Genomic DNA, 21082 nt, shown 5'->3' on the forward strand with positions numbered 1-21082 from the left:
GTCTCTAGAACGCTCCACGGGAGAGCATGGATTATTAGTAGTAGCCAAGTCATTATCATTTTGAAAGTAAGAATGAGAGTAAGTAATACTCCAAAACCAGAGTCCAAGAGTGAAGCAAGGTAAGACAAAATGCTTCAATACCTGAAACCCACTAAGACTCTCCTCACAGGGTCTTTATCCCACTATGCTATCACATATTTGTAACACTTCCTCTCCCACTCATTTTTCTCCCCATCTCTCCCTGTTTCCCCCTCTCTGGCTATTCATTTCCTCCTCAAAGTACCATCGTATGGCTTGAAGTCCAATTTTAAAGTATGTGTGCTTACTGGGAAAAAAAAAAAAAAGCCTATTTCCTGAAACTCCTTTTGAAATTAAGAACATTTAACTTCATCTTTCCCTCAAATACTTTCTCCCAGGGGGAAAAAAATTTTTTTTAATACATAGTTGCTTTTGACTTCTATATGGCTCTCATTTGCTTTTTTCTCAGAATTCTAATCCTTACATGAAAATTAAATAATTTAAAAGCCCACAATTTCATAAGCAAAATATTGAAATATATCTTCTTCTGATTTATGGTTAGCAGAATTAAACTACTTGCTCAAAAATACATCGGAGAAAATGTTTCACTGATGGTGAAATATGAAAAAAATTTAACTTAGATAAACATCATCACTAACTATATACACAGACTTGAGTTCACCCTGTTTTACGTGGCAATGATCTTTGACAGGACTGCTTGGCTTAGGTATGTATATATATAAAAATTACACTACTTCCTACTATGAAATAGATACACACACACGTGTGTATGTATATATATGTGTGGATATATATGTATAAATGTATATACATACACACATGTATCCACTATCATAAACAGGTCAGCTGGTGCCATATAGGGGATTCAACTGTCCTCTCTCAGCCAATTTGTGATAACAGCTATATTGGGCTTTCCTGGTTCCAATGATGCTCCCCAATCTGACTGCCTCCTCTTCCCTGGTCTCTCTTTTTTAGCCACTTTTACGTTCTGGAGAACAGTTCTGACTCAGAGTGGCTCATACAAGGTGTGCAGGTGTCGTCCGTGCTACTGGGGCCATGAAAGTGGGAGTTGGAGGAAACAAGTGAGAAGCAGACACCTGACCTTGATAGGCAATTAGGCAGAATGGAGTTCCTGGATGTGGTCAAGGGTGTCACAAACAACACTGCAGAGGGGAAGGACTGAGCACTAATTCTACAAACACAGCAAAGACATGACTTAGAGGAATTATGAAGGCCTGACTGCCAGTGCACAGTGTCCAGACAGCATCTGCTCAGGGTTTGGCTGCAAGGGGCTGAATTAGTGTGTTTCCTCCAGGACGTGTCCCCCTGTGCTAAATGGGATGTGGGACATGTGTGTCAGTGAAAGCACATGAGCGCACACGACAAGGTCTATGTGAAAGGGATACTAAAGTTATGGCAGCAAAGTTTAGCTAGGGAACTCAGGATTGAGGAAATTTCAGGACACAATTTGTCCCCGGTGCTCACTATCCCCAGGAAAGGCTCTTCCAGGGAGCTAGCCGAATGGATTAACCCCAAGCTTGTTGATTCTCATGCTAATTTAAATAAAAAATAAAATAGAGTAATACTTTACGTCCTCCTCCACCTACCAACCCATTTCTCTGCCCCATTTACCAGAAAATCCTGTAATGATTTGTCCAATTGTGTCCTAATCCTCTTTCCATCTTTCTCGTAAACCCATTCCCATCAGGCTTTTGCTCCCAGCACACCCCTGAAACAGTTCTTGTTCGAACCATAAGCACCTTTGGGTGGCTACAGCATTGTACAATGTTTGCTCATCTTACAAGCTTATCAGCAGTATCTGAGATCCTAGACTGCTCCCTCCTTAAAATGCTTTCTTCATGTTGTTCTTGGACACTGCTCTTCTCCCTCACTGGCCACTTATTCTTGCTCTTCTTCACTGGGTCATCTCATAGCCCCGAGCTCAGGGCCCAGACCCTGCCATCTTCTCTATGCTCCCATGCTTCCTTGGCTATCTCCTCCTGCCTCATGGCTTTAAAAGCCACCCATGTCCTGAAAAATCTCCAAATGTGTTTTTCCAGACCAGCCTTCTCTGCTAACCTCCAGACTTGCAAATCCATCTGCTGTCTGGACATCTCCACTTGGATGTCTACTGTGGGCATCAACTCAACATGTCCCAGACACAACTCTTTCAACAGGCTTCCCGGTTTCATTAAAAAGCAACTCCATTTCTTCAGTTGTGCAGGTCCAAAATTTTTCAAGTCATCCTTAAATCCCTTTTCTCTAATATCTCATACCACATTCAGCCGGCCAACAAATTCCGTTGGCTGTACCTTCAAACTATACCCAGAATCTGATTACTTGTTATCACTTTCACTATGACTCTCCTAGTCTAAAACACTATCTTCCCTCCCCCTGGATGACTGCAATAGACTCCCTGCCTCTCCCTGACCCCTTCAGCCTATTCACACAGCAGCCTTTAAAAATTTCAGATCATGTCCCTCCCATATTTAAAACCCTACAATGGTTTCTCATATAAGTTCAGATATGATGCTGATCTCAACTCTTATATAACTTTCGCTTTCACTCATTTTATTCCAGCCACATTATCCTCCTTGCTGTTTTGGGAACAGTTGTAGAAATAAATGCTCCAACCTCAGGGCCTTTGCACTTGCTGATCCTTCTGTTCAGAATGTGCCACCCTAGACATCTATAGGGCCGGCATCTTTCCCTCCTTCATGCCTCTTGAATACGTTGCCGCATCATCAAGATTGTGGCCTTCCTTCCCTGACAACCAGCAAGCCCCTACCAGCATATCCTGCTGCCATTTTCTTCCACAGCTCTTATGACAATCTGACATCCCATAAGGGCTCAGGAAGGGCATGGCTGTTGTCTCTTTTAGGAAGTTCCAAGTTATTTCAGGCAGTGTACGTTCTGTTCTGTTAGATTCTGCACAGCTTGAGCTAAACCTCAATTTCTGTTGATTTGTTTGCTTTAAGCATTAAAGCAACAATGCTCAAGGTTTACATTGAGATTTTTTAACTGTATCTGCTTCCACATTCATAACCTAATTTATTTTTACAGAAGCCCCATATATTAGTTATAAGAAATGTAATCATAGTACTCTTACAGAAACATCAAAAGTTAAAGATTGCTAAGGTTCAAGGGAGGGAAAGACATGGCAGAGATCACATGCTTTTTTCTCCCAAATTCCACATCATCCTATAGATTTTTGTCATAAACAGTTGTAGTTAAAGGAGAAGTTGTCACTTTATCCACAAATCAAAATCTGCTGGTTCAATAGTTTCTAGTTATATCCCTTAAAGAGATTCACATAGTAGCAGAATTTAAGTTTTATAGTCTGAGCGAGTTGTTCCTTCTACCCTTGTTTCCATTTTTTCATGCTCTTTTCATTTCTTTCTATCTTTTTTTTTCCACATCTTTATTGGAGCGTAAATGCTTTACAATGTTGTGTTAGTTCCTGCTGTACAACAAAGTGAATCAGCTATACATATACATATATCCCCATATCTCCTCCCTCTTGCATCTCCCTCCCACCCACCCTATCCCATCCCTCTAGGTGGTCACAAAGCACTGAGCTGATCTCCCTGTGCTATGCAGCAGCTTCCCACTATCTATTTTACATTTGGTAGTGTATATATCAGTGCTACTCTCTCACTTTGTCCCAGCTTACCCTTCCCCCTCCCCGTGCCCTCACGTCCATTCTCTACGTCTGCATCTTTATGCATGCCCTGTCACTAGGTTCATCAGTACCACTTATTAACATTTCATATATATGCATTAGCATATGGTATTTGTTTTTCTCTTTCTCACTTATTTCAATCTGTATGGCAGACTCTAGGTCCAGCTACCTCACTACAAATAACTTAATTTTGTTCCTTTTTATGGCTGAGTAATATTCCATTGTATATATGCGCCACATCTTCTTTATCCATTCATCTGTTCTTTCAACCTTTTTAAGATTTTCTTTGCTCCCCTCTGAACTTTAGTGCCCCTTAACTTTCTTACAGCAACTACACACATTCTTTTTTTCAGTAGCTATTATAATTTTCTAGGGATTAGCAAAGCATTAACACAGACTGAACCTTCATGATATAATGATAAATACTTCCTTTTCTAAATAATTATCCTTCCACATGTATTTTGTTAATAGCACGAATAAGATGGCAAATAACAAGACAAAGCTTATAAGTTATCTATACACTATACAGTAAATGATATTTAAATAGTTAACATTTTTTGCCATAAGGCGCGTGATATATTGAATAGGTTAAAGTTTGAACATTTTCTTAATGATGATGAGAATTAACTGTAGGGAGAAAATTAGTTTCACGCTGAAATTCAAAATGGCCCATTAGAACAATCACAGCAGAAAGGAGGCAGTCAGTACCCCTTGAACTTGAGCAGCGTCAGTGGCAAGCCTGGTCGTCAAGGCTCCCGTGGTGTTTTTAGGGTCGTCAAACCAGCTCACATCCTGTGACACAGAAAATGATTTCATTATCTTAAAGCCCGATGCTTGAAACCCTCAGCTCGGAGAGCAGTGACAGGGTCAGGTTTATTTATCACTTATCCTCCTACATTAAGCATTCAGGATTTGATACTGAATAGACAAGAAAGGGACTTAAGTGCAAAGTCATAAATAAACCATTTAATTTGTCAAAGAAACCTTTTGAGTGCCTACTTTGTTCCAAACATAATTTCTAAGTGTTGGATCTATTCAACAGTGAACAAAAAAGACAAAGTCGCTGATTTCATGAAGCCCAGATTCTAGTAATGGAAACCACAGATAAATATATACCATGCCAGGTGATAATAAATGGTAGGAAGAAAAATAGACTGGGGTAAGAAGGAAAAAAAAGTGAGGGAACGCACTATTTTATAGATTGGGAAGGGGAGAGAGAAGTCCTCTCTCAGGTGACGTTTGAGCAGAGAACTGAATGAAGAGAAGAATGAGAATATCTGAGACAAGGAAGAAAGAGCATGTGCAAAGGCTCCGAGGAAAAGGCATATTTGATCTGTTCACATACAAGCAAGAAAGCTTAAGGGCTGCCACCAGTCTTAAAAGCACCTCTGTGGGAATGTGTAAAGCCGCCTCTTCCCCTGGACAGACTTCTATCCTCACTGGGCTCTCCCACTCCTCGTCTCATACCCGCATGCAATGAACCAATGGGTATAGAGTAGACTGTGTATGGGAGAGGGGGCGAAGCTACAGGAGATGAGGTCTGAGAGGCAGTGGGGACCACATCGTGTGTGACCTTATAGGTAACTGTAAAGATTCCAGATTTGGATACTTCCCTGGCGGTCCAGTGGTTAGGACTCTGCACATTCACTGCTAAGGGCCCGCATTCAATCCCTGGTCAGGGAACTAAGATCCCATAAGCTGCGTGGCACGGACAGAAAAAAAGAAAATAAAGAGTCCAGGGACTTCCCTGGTGGTCCAGTGGTTAAGAGTCGGTCTTGCAATGCAGGGGATGCCAGTTCGATCCCTGCTCAGGGAACTGAGATCCCACATGCTGCAGGACAACTAAGCCCATGCCGCAACTAATGGGCCTGGGTACTCTAGACCCGCACACCGCAACTAAGACCTGATACAGCAAATAAATAAATAAACATTAAAAAAAAAAAAAAGTCCAGACCAATCCTGACCAATATGGGTAGCTTTCAGCAGGTCTGGGGCAGAGGAATGTGATTTGCCTTTTTATCGTAGAAGAATGATTCTGGCTCTTGGGCGATGAACCCACTGGACTGGGATAAGGATGGAGGCAGCGGGACCAGTTAGGAGGCTGTTGTAATATTAAACAAACTAGAGGAGTCGAGGAGGACTCCAAGGTCATTAGCCTGTACAACCGGTAGAACGGAGGTGCCATTTACTGATACGGGGGAGGACCAGGAAAGGAGCAAGCCCTGCGGGGAGGGGAGAGTCAGAGTTCAATTTTGGAAATATTAGGTATGAAATGCTTAATAGACATTCACACAGAGAAGTCGAATAAACAGACAACTGTGGTTCAGGGAAGAATAAACCAATTGGGTTTAAAAAAATCAACAAAAGAAATCTAGATTAAAATTTAGCATTCAACATAAAATAAGATTTTCTTTGGAAAACCACTTACACTTTTCAATACAAAAATACTAGAAAGACTGTGAGTTTGAAGTACCAGTTTATGTCTGTTACAAAAATAACTATGGTCCTAAGAAGTTACCTCGACGGTTGATTTGCAATTAAAGCAGTATCTATCATTTTCCCCAAAAATTATTGAAGGAAAAAACCACAGCATTATAATTTCTTATAGTATGTATCCATTTGCTTTTAAAAATTGTTCAGTGCTTAAGTGCCTCTCCCACTGAAATGTAACTTCCGTGTACTAGGGACCCTTCTGATGTGAAGGCCTTACAATACCTAGTATTATGCCTTGTAAGCAGAAGGCACTTAATGCATGATGGCTGGACTTAATAATTTATGGAGAAGGCATTACACAAATCATCAGCTCAGCTTCCAAAGAATAATGCACCTAGGGGCTTCCCTGGTGGCGCAGTGGTTGAGAGTCCGCCTGCCGATGCAGGGGACACGGGTTCGTGCCCCGGTCTGGGAGGATCCCACATGCCGCGGAGCGGCTGGGCCCGTGAGCCATGGCTGTTGAGCCTGCGCGTCCGGAGCCTGTGCTCCGCAGCGGGAGAGGCCACAACAGTGAGAGGCCCGCATACCGCAAAAAAAAAATAAAAAAAATAATAAAAAAAAAAAGAATAATGCACCTAGGAATTGGCCTGGGGGCTGGAGGGGCAATGGGGCATTTAGCCCTGGACCAAAGCCTTGAGTCTAAATCGAATGTCACTTAAAAATATGGTTTGACGCCCATCATATCCGGGGCACCCAGATGGAGCATCATAGTATTAGTGAGTTTAAAATGGAAAGTTATGGGGCTTCCATGGTGGCGCAGTGGTTGAGAGTCCGCCTGCCAATGCAGGGGACACGGGTTCGTGCCCCGGTCCGGGAAGATCCCACATGCCGCGGAGCGGCTGGGCCTGTGAGTCATGGTCGCTGAGCCTGCGCGTCCGGAGCCTGTTCTCCGTAACGGGAGAGGCCACAACAGTGAGAGGCCCGCGTACCGCAAAAAAAAAAAAAAAAAAAAAAAGGGAAGTTATAAAGTCACAGACAAAATTTGCATGATTGTTAAAGAAACTTTCCCCTTTGAACTGGGCTGCTCTGGGTTGCATGTCCAGAATCCCCTTCCCCCTTTCCGCAGAAAAACATTCACATCTGTCTGTTGTTAGGGTTCCGAAGGTGTTAAGTGTGAGAGACATTCCATTAAATCATTCTCCGCTAGCAACACTGCAGCTGGAATTAACCTATCAGTCTAGCCCCAGCGAAGAAACTGAGCAGCAGGGAATGGGCCATGGGGATGACTTTTGATCTGTGGAAAGAAAGGGTACAGAAGGCATTTCCTGGTGGGAAGAAACACAAGTATCCTGGATTTCCCAGGGGAAAGAAGGAAAGAAAGAGAGGAAAGGGATGAGAAGCATGGAAGATCGCTTCCACCTACTCTGCCTACAGCTGCTGAGACAGAGGCTGGAGGTGAATCTGCCCTGGAGACTCCCACTTGTCTCGCAGGGACCCCCGTCCTTGCACCCACCCAGAGGGGACCTCCCAGGGCAGGGCTCTGAGCCTGACCTGGCGGGCGGTTCAGCAGCATCTCTGATATGCGATTGAGGGAAGATCAGTACAGGAGCTCTGAGTAACCTGACAGCGCCCCACTGCTTCCCCCCTACAGGGCACAGCGGGGAGTTTTGCAGATCCCAGGCACAGCCCTCAACAGACATACCTGTCTCAGCATGGATCTGAAAACCATGTATCGGAGCCGCTTGGTGAGGATCTCTCCGGCCTTGCCAAACGTGAAGCCCTGTGAAGAGTAACATGCCCCAAGGGAAAAGACTTGTCAGAGGCACAGCCGCTGATGACACAACAGGAGCGGGACTTGGTGTCACTGCTAAAGCAGGACACCAGACAAAGTCAGAAAGCCCGATTTCAAGGCTTGGCTCTCTTTCGGGGACAGTGTACTATGGCGGGTAGCCGCACTGCTGGCAGAGCCGGGAGAGTTGAAATCGACACCCAGGTGGGCCCGTCGGGGATTTATTAGGACTTGGTTTCTCTGTCCCCCGTTCCTCCTCCCGCTTATTTCTCCCCGTGAAACAGGGTCTGTCACTCAGGAAGCTGGGGAGTTGTTCCCAAGGCAGAAGGCACTCTAAACCGGGGGTTTATATTACGTATCATCCAAACCAGAACATTTTTGAGCATGAGAGGGGGGGCTGTATCATAATTACACCAGGACCCGAGGTGCAACCTGGGAAAACAAGAATAGATAGCCACCTCAGCCATAAAAGATACAGACAACAGAGATATCAAATTCTTAGTTTCCAAGTTTAAAAAAAAAAAAAAAAAGCCAAAGTCTAAGAGCAAAATAGCTGGAAAGGAAGGCTTACTGAGAGAGAATTTTCTTCACTGCCTTCCCCTTTCCCCAAAGATATAATCTGTGTCTGGGAGGAAAGAAGAGAGTTTTGGGAAAGAAGAAAGTAAGATGTGATTGTACGACCATGCTGGGCCCTGTCTGCGGAGGAACCAGGACAGACCCTCATCCCAGTGAGTTTGGGGATACAGGACCAGAAGGAAGCACTGCTCCCCTTTCTATCTGGAGCGCTGGGGAGTGGCAGTTTACGGATGAGGCTTGCCACACGATGGCCTGCAGAAAGCAGAGCGGAAATGGCTGGATGGTGTATCAGAAGAGGAGAAGCCCTAATAACAGCCTAGTGTGTTGGACATTATGGAGAGCGAGGGAAGAAACACGTGCAAAGAGCACTCTTCCCCGTGGTCCTGACCAAGGAAGACAGGTTGGACCATGTAACGGAAGGCCGCCAGCCCCTCGGGTCACCAACATGAGGCAGGGGAGGTGCACAGACCACCACCCTCTACCCAGGGCTGTAATGTTGCCTAACCCTTCTGCGAAAACAGACACCAATCCAGGGAGAGGGGGAGAGGGAGAAACCCTGGATTAACTGAGTTGACGCCTGAAGTTACCAAAATGACTAACTTTACTTGGAAATGACCAGCTGAAGGTTTCTGCTATTAGACTGAATGAAATCTGAACTATCTCGCCCACTACAGGAATATTACTGTTGTTATTTTGTTGAGAACTTTCACTGTTAAGTACTTCACAAACATTGTAAGTCCTCAGGACAAACCTACAATCACCACTTTACAGAAGAAATGGGGGTTTAGAGAGGCTGGTAACTTGCCAGAGGCTACAGTTCTAAGGTGGCAGACTTGGAATCTGAATCTTCGTCTAAAAAAATCTTAACCAGAATGAGAACCCAGAGCCTGGGGTTTAACCCCACAGTCAGCTCCTTCCTTGCATTTCTAAATGAGGAGTTGGCATTCTAACATCACCATTAGGCACTGTGCCACCTCTGCACTTCTGAGGTCCTGGGATTCAGAGCCTTTATTTTCACCTTGGTTTGCCAAGCAAACCAGGCTCCAGTTTCTCTGAGCATCATTATGTTACAAAGGTACCACGTTAACTGCCTTTGCTTCACCAATTCAAATCTCCAGCTCAAAGCCTACCTCCCTCCAAATTTCTTAACCAACTGCACCCTCAGCAATCTCTACCTTCTCCCAACTCCTATGGCATTAATAGTTGGTAAGGCAATCTCACATACAATTAGAGTGTCACATTTATTCTAGTATGATCAAATTCTCCAAAGAGACTTGAAGTACTCAGTAACAAAAGAGTCCAGAGCTTTGGACCTCCTATCATGTGCAGAAAAGGGTTCTGTCTGTTCAAAATATGAATACATGCTTACACCATGTAAAATAAAGAGACCTATTGAGAGTTCTATCTTAAAAAATTACATGTGACTATTCATTCATTTAATAAGTGATTGTGTTTATTACAACTGCCTCACACAGACCTAGGAACTTAGTCTTATAATCTCTTTTAATTATCAAGCATCAGCTACCATTATCCCCATTTTACAGATGAGGAAACTGAGGCTTACACAGTTTAAGTTACTTACTTGCCCAAGGACACAAAATTAGCAACTGGAGTAACTCATACTTGGCCCTAAGCCTAACACCAAAGCCCACACTGTCTTACTATGCTGAGCTTTTTAGAGCACGTAATCCCTTGCAATTTCATCTCAGCCAAATGATTTGCAACTTGTAAAATCTGACTCTTTACAAATGTTTCCTACAGTTTTTGTTTGAAGACTGACATTTTTCCATCATTAAAAGCGTTCCTTCTCCTTTAGCAAAAGATAAATGATAAACTCTTCAAACATTTTTTAAATCAGTGTAACTGGCTTATGGGGTTCTGGGTTTTGTTGTTGCTTTTAGAACACTGGAAGACATTTCTTTAAGTATTTAAACTGACTGGCAGTACTTATATCCAAACATATGTCCAAGGCTCCCCTAAATCCCATTTTTTAGAGCCTAGTGTCAGCAACAAATTGGTACTTGCCATCTACCTCTACAAGGATTAAATCATGTGCTGCTGCAGCTGCTGACTTTCAACACCCCCTGAAAGGAGCTCAGGGTGGAGACCAGAAAGGAGGCACCCTGTGCTCTGGGAAAAACTGGCAGAACAGGTCTTCAGATAGATATTTTCAGGAGCCAATTTTATGAGCCCAATTCCTGTATCTCCTCATATCTAGAAAAGCACTAAAATCCTTTATGGTGATAACTGCTCCTCGTGACTAGCAGAAACCTGCAAAAAATATGTGCTTGATTGCAATGTATTCCCCCTTCACCAAAATCATACATATACTGACCTTCCCCCTCCCTCTTAGGAGCAGTTTCTCCGAGCTCTCTGAGATGCTGTCTCCCTGGCTGCAGTCCTCATTTTGCCCCAAATAAAACTTAACACATGGGACTTCTGTGGTGGCGCAGTGGTTAAGAATCTGCCTGCCAATGCAGGGGACACGGGTTCGAGCCCTGGTCCGGGAAGATCCCACATGCCACAGAGCAACGAAGCCTGTGCACCACAACTACTGAGCCTGCACTCTAGAGCCCGCGAGCCACAACTACTGAGCGCGCGTGCCACAACTACTGAAGCCTGTGCGCCTAGAGCCCGTGCTCCACAACAAGAGAAGCCACCACAATGAGAAGCCCGCGCACCGCAGCGAAGAGTAGCCCCCCTGCCGACGCAACTAGAGAAAGCCCATGCACAGCAACAAAGACCCAACGTAGCCAGAAAAACTTAACTCGCAACTCTCACATTGTGCGTTTTTTAAAGTCAACACCAGCTTTCATTTCTAATCACCAGATTAGATCAAATACTCTCTGCTCCCTCTGACTTCATTAACATTTCCAGTTGGGGGAGGAGAAGGTGGGAAGGAAGTAATATGCAAGGGAGCCAGAGGAAGCAAAACATCTTTGTTTTAAAAATGTCAAAGCAACTGGCTGCTAACGGCCCAGCAACTAGAGGAGCAATGCTACTAAAAAGCAAGTTATTACACAGATGTTTAATAAATTCCCCCAGTTGAACAATGGTACATTTCTCAAAGTGAAAATGTAGACACTTACCTGAAGGAAAAACGTAATAAAAGAAATAATTCCAAGGATTAGAAACAAGAGTGAAAACAAGTTACTATTCTGTCGTTTGGTTTCAGGATCATCATCTCTGGTAAAAACCTGTCAAGAAAATATTTAAAGGGTTTTCAGTACCACTGAAGAAATCATTCAAAGTCTGACCCATTTTGCATCTAGCAGAGTATTCGGGGTCAAGGGAGCCTTAGTATGTGGAGGTCAGGCTGGCTTCCCTAAAGGGGGACATATTCTGCCTTCCCTGGGGACCAAGAGGGGGCCTGTCATTCATCAATCTATCCAGCTCTTTTTCTGCTCATACTCCTTCTTGGAGTAAGAGTGCCACAAGGGAGCGCCACACCCACCACAGCAGAATTGGGAACAAATACTCTCTTCTTCCTTTGATGGGAAACTACACTGCATGGCGATCTGTTGTTTTACAAGTTGGACATTTCCAACTGTCCCAAGGTGTCTGGAGACACATCTGCTGATGTGGTTTCGCTGAACCCAGGAAAGGTGCTCATTCATTCAGCCCAGGCCTCTCCAAAGAAAGGAGGTTCCTTGAGCCAGCCTCTGTAGGACAGCCAGTTAGATAGCCAGTGGGGAACTGCAGCCAGCTGACCTAGAACCACAAGTGGAGACCTGGGTTAGAAGAGCTTACAGGATGCCCTGGGCTTCAAGAACAGAGAATAACCACGCCACAGGGAAAGAAAATCACCTCCCTTCACAGTGGGCCAAAATCAGTCTTGTGAGAGCCATATTCCTAAGCCAACCCAGACAACTTTATCCCTTATAAAGGAAAAACAAAAAAAGCTTTTTGGAAGAAGTTAAATTAATTTTTCTTGATTAGTCATTCCAACAAATTAAGACCTGGGCTTCCCTGGTGGCACAGTGGTTGAGAGTCCGCCTGCTGATGCAGGGGACGTGGGTTCGTGCCCCGGTCCGGGAAGATCCCACATGCCACGGAGCGGCTAGGCCTGTGAGCCATGGCCGCTGAGCCTGCGTGTCCGGAGCCTGTGCTCCGCAACGGGAGAGGCCACAACAGTGAGAGGCCCGCGTACCGCAAAAAAAAAAAAAAAAGACCTAACAATCAGTGAGCTCTTACTCTGTGCCAGATGTTATTCTAAACAAACTCATGTATACTATCCTTTACCCTCACAACCACCCCCTGAGGTTTGTTATCATCACCATTTTACAGAGGGAAACTGAAGCACAGAGAAGTTAATTAACTTGTTCAAGGTAACACAGCCACCAAGTGATGACCCAAAGCTATATGGCCAAGCAACCTAACTCAGAGCCCACAATCCTAAATTCTGTGTTACAAACCTTCAATGAGGCAGAGAGCTTGTTCCTTACCCAATATCTTGGAGCTAATGTGTCTGCCTTGGACCACCTGTTTCCAGGTCTATTGTTACACGAGGAATGAGGAAAACATAAAATTTGTAAGTTTTTGTTATACACAGCCAAACCTATTCCTAACTAATCCAATTCCTTTTTTCCCCCTGATGATGCCACTGTCTACCTCTGTGCCTGCAAGACAAATGTTAGAACAGGGACTGGCCCCAACCAACCTATGGTGGCTATGGAACACAACCATGTTCCTTTGCTTCTGAATGGTTACTTGTGCACTACAATGGCAAGGTTGAGCATTTTCAACACAGACCATCAGGCCGCACAGCCTAAAATATCTACTCTCTTAGCGTTTATAGACAAAGTTTGCTAACCCCTGGCCTAGAACATATGCTCCATGGAATCAGACACTTCCTCTCTTTCCTGGTACTTTTTCAGCACCTAGAACAGTACATGTGGCACAAGGCAGACACTGAAGATATTCCTTGAAGGACTACATCAAACATGTGAACGCCAACCTGAAATATATTAGCCAGGCATAGGTGGACCGGCATATTTATGTATCTTTTAGTATAATCAAAAGTTAGCGTCTGGTCTATATTTTGTGTAGTGATCCATCTCTTTCTCTACAATGTTTTTAGCAGTTATGGCAAAGGTGTCCTCAGCTTAATGTCTGAACATCTGCCATTAACAGAGGGCACTCCTGCCTGGATTGTGACTTCTTTGTTGAAAATGCCAAAATGAAAAGCAGGTGCAACCAGCATCTGTCAGCCTCAATCTTTTGGAAGCCATCCCGTTTGTTTTCATCTTAACACGTGGGATGGACATCTCACAGAGGCCAAGCGCTCAGCCTGCTCACGTCCTGACAAGCACATGAGTCAGAGATTGAGCCAGTGTGATGAACATACAAGGGACTCTCTTCACACCCTGGTGAAAGGACAGTTCCTGAGGTTGACTCAGAGTCCAATGACGGCAGGTAGGGGATGGTCACCTAGTCAGTTTCATGGACTATTTTTCAGGGATCTCATTCCCAGGGCCCCAGGATAGAAACCAAATGCCACAACAAAGGAAGCTTTGAAAAATTAGTTTTCCCACCACAGACAAGACTTCTATTCCTACATCTACAAGCTGCTTAGTATCATATGAAGGTAAGCTGCATGTTTTTGTGGTTTCTATATAAAGTTACAAACACAAACAGTTCATTCTTTAGTCAGGACTCACAAGTAAATCTCCAAAATGGACATAAACACTTACCCCTATAATCCTTGAAAATATTACTGAAAATGCTGGTTGCAGACCTCCATTTATAATGGCACAAAATATACCAACCACAAAATAAGGCCATTCAGTTATATTCAGCTTCAGAATCCTCCAAAAAGAAACTGGAGGTACACTTTCATCCTGGAGAACACAAAATAATACAACAAACTCGTCAGGAAAAGAACTGATACTTAACTGATTTAATTGATGTACAGTTCGTCTATATGCACAAAAATTTTTAAATGAATATATCTTATTCCTACTTCCTTATCAACTGATGGCTATTTACCTTAAAAAAAAAGTGCTGACAGATTCTGTTATATTGTTCCTTTATTTCTTAAGAAATAAATGATGATTCCATAAACATTTAAGTCTGACCTGACAGTTGGAACGTGACAAGTATATTTATAAGTAAGGATGAAAGAACAGAAATGTTTGTATTTGAAGACCCACTATAATCTATCTCTTTACATTATAAATTCTAATTCTAAAATTCTTGTCCTATAAATTCCAACTTGAGTCTAAAATGTTGAGATTTGGATTTGTGGAACAGGCTAGGGGATAGGACAGGAGGATTCTAGATAATCATTTCTTGTTCCCACTCGTATCCCAGCCTTAGCCCACTGGTAAAGACATAAATCCGCAGCCTCCTCCGTACCAAAGTCTCTTCTGTACTAAGCTTTCTGTTTTGGCTTTGTGGTCCATGGATACTCTTGCGAGTTGATTTTCTTCTTATTAGACTGGATCCTAAATCTTTGGGGGACATGTCCAAGGTATCAATTTCACTTTCGGATCCACCAGCTTCATTTTCTAATTCAATTTCATTTCCTTTTGTCTAAAATAAACAAGAAATATGCATAAGCTGGTTAGGCTCAGTTAACCAACAAAAACTAATCGCTTAACAGCAAATATCAAGGAAATGGCAATTTAAGTCTTTATAGGAAAAGGATAAAGTTCAACTGCTATTTTCTGGTGTGATTATATTTGAAAATTAAAACCACTAAATGAGTATTCCCATAAAATATGCTGAAACAACATGGCATCCGTTCTATGTATCTAGTAATATACTTTTTGTGGGTGTTTTTGGCTCAATCATGTTTGCTTTGGACCAGTGCAACAGAAATATGGTGCAAACCATATTGTGAGCCACAATTTTTTTCAGTAGCCATGCCAAAAAAAATGTAAGAGAGGTAAAAATCAATTTTAATTATATATTTTATCTAACCTAATGTATCCAAGGTATTAGATCAACATGTAATCAGTGTAAAGACTTTTTGAGATATCCTTTTTTTTTTGGTGGACTAAGTCTAAGTCTTTGGACTCTGGTATGCATTTTCAGCTTACAAACACTTCAATTCAGATTAACCACCGCTGAAGTGCTCAATAACCACATGTGGCTAGTGGCTACTTGAGTGGATAGCTCACTTTTAAGCCTTTTTTAACTTTACTTTTCTCTAATTATCCTTCTTTATTTTCCCTCCTTTCAAGAGAAAGAAAAAACCTCTAAAAATCACTGGTCGGATCCTGAATCCCCCCGCTTCCCACCCAAGTATTTTTTCCCTCTTCTCAAGATAATCAACGGTAACATTTATTTATAGCACTGAACACAGCAAAATCAGCTTATGCCTAACATATTATGCTTTAGGAAAATGCTAGAGTTAGACTGTACCTGCATTGTGACAAGTTTGAAGTAAATGCCTTTCTCCTTCATGAGTTCATCATGATTGCCTTTCTCCACAGTGACTCCATTATCAAGACCAGCAATGACATCAGCATTACGAACTGTGGACAAACGATGCGCGACCACAATGGTGGTCCGGCCTTCTCTGGCCTAAAGAGAGAAAAATTTGGTTTTGGAATACATGAACAACTATATGGAAAAATTCATTAATTCAAGTTATATTTACCGACCACCAATGCCTTGGACATTGCAAAACTGTGTAAGCTGTATAAGATAGTCTCTGCCTTCAATAAATGTACAGTTAGTGGTTTAAAATGATGTCCTATTATAACTATAAACGCAAATATGATAGTCTCATATTAATATTATGTAAGCCTCTAAGTATTTTACTCAACCTCTCGTAGCCTGTTTATAGTAATAATCAGGGGCTTATACAAAGTAAAACACCCTACAGCCCAAGAATTGGTCCATCAGAGCAGGTACAGGCCAGTTGCTACACTGGTGCATACAAGCTAGCATCAGTCCTGGGAATCACCATGTCCTATCTCACAGGACATTTGTATGATCAAGACAATAATAAATGTGAAGCAACAAAGTGCAGACTTCAGCATTACATTGATCTGAACTCAAATCTTAGTTCTGCCATTTATGAATTCCAGTATTTTATACAAATCTTTTAACCTGTGTGAGGCTCAACTTATTCATATATAAAATGGGGATAATAATATAGTGCTAATTTTTAGAGTAGTTGTGATAACTAAATACAATATTGCACAGGAAGCACTGTGATGTACACAGTAATGCTTAACAAATGATGCTTATCCCTAGGGAGAAGCATTATGGAAAAATTGAAGAGCTATGTAAATGTTTTAAATGCCCAATCTCATTTTTATTTTCATATGGAACACAGCCAGAGAACTAGAACTCGCCTGAGATTTCTTTAACCTTTGTAACTCTCCCAGTGCTTATAATGTTTGTTACTCTATATTTCTCTCCAGGAACTAGCAATAAAATTCTCAAAACAAACTAACAAAAAAAGGTATCAGGATCAGAATGAAAAAGAGAAGTGAAAAACTCTGAGAAGAAAAAAAATACAAGTCAGAAAAATACTCTCTAGGTGGAAGCAACTAGAAAGTAGAGAAGACAACGGATCAGCTCCATGGATGTTTTCAAAAGCTGGGGATGTGGTGTTCCCCCCCAAAATGTGCATGCTAAAGAAAAGGTATTTTTAAATGCAACCTTTCTAAATTCATTTTATTTATAATTTTATACATAGTACCATGGTAGAATTAGAAGAAAATACAGATGTGAAGTTATAGATAAGAAAAGTGAAGGGGGAAAATGCAGCCACAATCCCATCTCTTTCTATTTTGGTTCACAGAAGTTTTAGTGACCTGCATTTTCTTCTCTCAACAATCTATTACGCACTCTAACAGGATGTTTAGAGAAATGGCGTTGTTTTGTTATTACAGAGAAGAGGAACTGGAGCAAATATGAGTTCATCTTTGAATTCTACTGGGACACTTCAACTCGGAGCACTTATGGGTTAAAAGGTTTCCCCATTCCTTGTCCTCACAGAGCTGGCCTGGTTACCGTCACACACCAGAGACCAAGCACACAGTGCCTGGCACAGCACGAGCACTCAAGTCCAAACTGGTGAATGAGTCACACAGACTCGAGGACTGCTGGAAGGTCAAACTCTGTTGATGGTCAAGGACATTTCATGGCTCTGGTAAGTTTCCAACATCGGCAGCTCTCTGGCACTTTTCTGAAGATAAGAAGTTTCTCATTTCCCACAGAGTCTTCAATAGGCATCTAACATCTTGGAAACTGTAAACTTTCCTCTTGTTGACAACAGCAAAAACTCACAAAACCTAAGTAACAGGGTCATCGCTAAGGCTAATAAGTTTTCAAGATCACAATAAGAATCCACCTGCCGACACAGGGGACACGGGTTCGAGCCCTGGTCCGGGAAGATCCCACATGCCGCAGAGTAACTAAGCCTGTGTGCCACAACTATGGAGCCCGCATGCCACAACTACTGAAACCCGCGTTCCTAGAGCCCGTGCTCTGCATCAGGAGAAGCTACCGCAATGAGAAGCCTATGCACCACAACAAAGAGTAGCCCCCGCTCGCTGCAAATAGAGAAAGCCCATGCACAGCAATGAAGACCCAATGCAGCCAAAAATAAAGAAAAAAAAATTGCAAGTATCTTTCAATGAAAGCTTATTCACCTCTACCTAAAAAAATACCAAAGAAATAAAGAGAAGTTAAACAAACAGACCCAAAGAGGCCTGATGGTTTTTTTGTTTTTGTTTTTGTTTTTTTGCGGTACATGGGCCTCTCACTGTTGTGGCCTCTCCCGCCACGGAGCACAGGCTCCGGATGCACAGGCTCAGCGGCCATGGCTCACAGGCCCAGCCGCTCCGCGGCATGTGGGATCCTCCCGGACCGGGGCATGAGCCCATGTCCCCTGCATCGGCAGGCGGACTCTCAACCACTGCGCCACCAGGGAAGCCCTCAGGCCTGATGGTTTTAATAGCTTAAAGAATCACTTTAGAAGAGATTTTTAAAAAAATATTAAGAAGAATTAACAATGGAATGTTCTTGTGCTTATAAATCAGCTAGGTTTGAAATGAGGTTCACCCACCTTATCCAGGGCCACCTGAACCACCGCTTCGCTCTCAGTGTCCAGCGCTGAGGTGGCCTCATCCAGCAGCAGGATCTTGGGGTTGCGAACCAGAGCCCGAGCGATGGCGATTCTCTGCTTCTGTCCACCACTCAGCTGGGCCCCTCTCTCTCCAACCAGGGTGTCAAATTTCTACAACACAGAAACCACAGGAGGATTAAGCAACAGAATAAGCTATCTCAGCTCAGATGATAAGATGGCAAGCTGGGACTTCCCGGGTGGCGCAATGGTTAAGAATCCACCTGCCAATGCAGGAGACCCGGGGTCGAGCCCTGGTCCAGGAAGATGCCACATGCCACGGAGCAACAAAGTCTGTGCGCCACAACTACTGAGCTTGCACTCTAGAGCCACAACTACTGAGCCCACATGCCTCAACTACTGCAGCCCACGTGCCAAGAGCCTGTGCTCCACAACAAAGAGAAACCACCGTGATGAGAAGCCCGCACACTGCAACAAAGAGTAGCCCCCACTCGCCGCAACTAGAGAAAGCCCGCGCACAGCAACGAAGACCCAACGCAGCCAAAAAATAAATAAATAAATTTATTTATTTAAAAAAAAAAAAAAAAAAGATGGCAAGCAATCCCATAAACAACCCAAGCCTCACAGGCAGTATGGTCCAGTTCCTTAAACTTAGTAATAACCAATCCTAATTTAAAAAGATATGTATGTCTACTACTAGTTGATGCTGCTAGAGCTTTAAAATCTGAAGTCATCTTGATTTCCCTTCTTAGGACGTTCCTCCAGTTTATAGTCATTTCCTAACTTCCTATGCATCAGGCCAGCATTTTATAACCCTCTAGCATGACAAAGATCGAGAAGGACTTACATTAGGCAGTTTCATGATGAAGTCATAGGCGCTGGCTTCCTTCACAGCTTTCTCAATTTCATCCATGGTTACATTTTCACGGCCGTAGCGAATGTTCTCAGCTATCGTGGTAGCAAACAACACAGGTTCCTGACTCACCACACCGATAATTTCCCGCAGATACCTTACATTGATGGTCCTGATGTCCTGTCCATCAATACTGATCTGAAATAAAAAGTAGGTGTGATATTCACACACTGCAGACTTGTGACGTATAATCTGCAAAGGTAACTCAGTGCCGCAGCATCTAGTTCAGCAAGAGTCATCTCACCACGCCCTCCGTGGGGTCATAGAGCCTCTGTATCAGCTGGACCGTCGTGCTTTTCCCACAGCCGCTGTTTCCAACCAGTGCCACCGTCTGCCCGCTCTCTACCTTCAAGTTGAGGCCCTTCAAGATCTATCATGATGAATGAGAAATAAACTTAAAGGCAATACACAGATTTTGAGACTATGAACTGATAGTTCAATTCAAAACTAGGTTTAAATATATATTTTTTAAACAATCTCTAAAGGGAAGTATCAGAAACTCTTCATCCAATACACTGTTGAATCACTGATAAATCATTTATCACTGTACCTTAACTTCGTTTCGAGATGGGTAATTGAAGTGAACATTTCTGAATTCCAGATTTCCCTTAATATTATCAGGTTTGTGCCCGTTCTTCGAATAGCTGTCGATGCTTGGTTTCTAAACAGAATAAAATTTCAGAAGATGAGTAGGTTACAATAACTACTTTTAGTGACATCTGTGGAGAGTTGAATAAAGTGATAAAGAAAATCGACTTTTTTAGACAGATAGATAAATGGCCAGCCCAGACTTACATTATCAATGATCTTAAAGATTTCATAAGCTGCTCCTCTTGCATTTGCAAATGCCTCAATGCTTGGAGATGCCTGTCCAATACTAAAAGCCCCAATTAATACAGAAAAGAAGACCTGAGGAATGTGAAGGAAAAACATCAAGTTACTTAGTGCTTAGTACATTTTTTCATACTTCTTCTAACATCGCTAATTAAATTTTTAAATGGCAAAGGCAACATATCAATACTGGCTGTTAAAAGGATTTTTAAAGTTGAAGTACTTTACAGTTTAGAAAGCTGAATTAGTCTTACCGGCTCAGTGAAACAATAAATTCTATATGACTAGAATATTTTTATATGTCTTCAATGGCCAAGAATTTTAGTTTAGGTCATCAGTAGGGTACAGTGGAAACAAACCCTATTATGGGAGTCAGAAGCCCAAAGTCTGAATCCTGGATTGAGCACTGAGTGGCTTTATGTCTTCAGGTGATTCTCCTAGATCTCTGGGCTTCAATTTCTTTATTTGCAAAAACAGGCAAGATTCTATCTATTTTCCCTACCGGGCAACCTTAGTGTTCTTGTATCAAGTGAAACAGTACATATGAAAATATTTTGTGAAGTATAAAGCACACATTCTTTATCAGATGGAGCCTCTCTGCCCTCTACCAGACTGTATTCTCTTTGAGGTCTGATGAACCGTTTATTTTCTGGTTTTTTTTTTTTCATTTTGCCCAAATCAGTTTCTTATTGGTAGACTTGATACTGTTTTTCTTCAGGGATTAAAGGGAACTAATGTCACTATTCATTTCTTTCTAAATCACACAGTAGT

General features: G+C 42.6%; 1 protein-coding gene across 2 annotated transcripts in view; it reads right to left on the reverse strand.

Moving 5' to 3' along the window:
* The window catches only part of ABCB1 (ATP binding cassette subfamily B member 1), a 108614-nt gene that overhangs the window by 26357 nt on the left and 61175 nt on the right, over positions 1-21082 (reverse strand). For both annotated transcript variants that reach the window (XM_081244535.1, XM_081244536.1), the window contains 11 exons: positions 20276-20389; positions 20031-20141; positions 19725-19850; positions 19415-19618; positions 18550-18720; positions 15888-16049; positions 14877-15053; positions 14213-14359; positions 11609-11716; positions 7857-7934; positions 4430-4513 (listed from right to left, as the gene is read on the reverse strand). In XM_081244535.1, the coding sequence (XP_081100661.1) occupies positions 4430-4513; positions 7857-7934; positions 11609-11716; positions 14213-14359; positions 14877-15053; positions 15888-16049; positions 18550-18720; positions 19415-19618; positions 19725-19850; positions 20031-20141; positions 20276-20389 (1482 nt within the window). The remainder of the gene's footprint in view (positions 1-4429; positions 4514-7856; positions 7935-11608; positions 11717-14212; positions 14360-14876; positions 15054-15887; positions 16050-18549; positions 18721-19414; positions 19619-19724; positions 19851-20030; positions 20142-20275; positions 20390-21082) is intronic.

This window comes from Mesoplodon bidens (assembly GCF_964165515.1).
Source record: "Mesoplodon bidens genome assembly, chromosome: 9".
Classification (NCBI taxonomy): Eukaryota; Metazoa; Chordata; class Mammalia; order Artiodactyla; family Ziphiidae; genus Mesoplodon; species Mesoplodon bidens.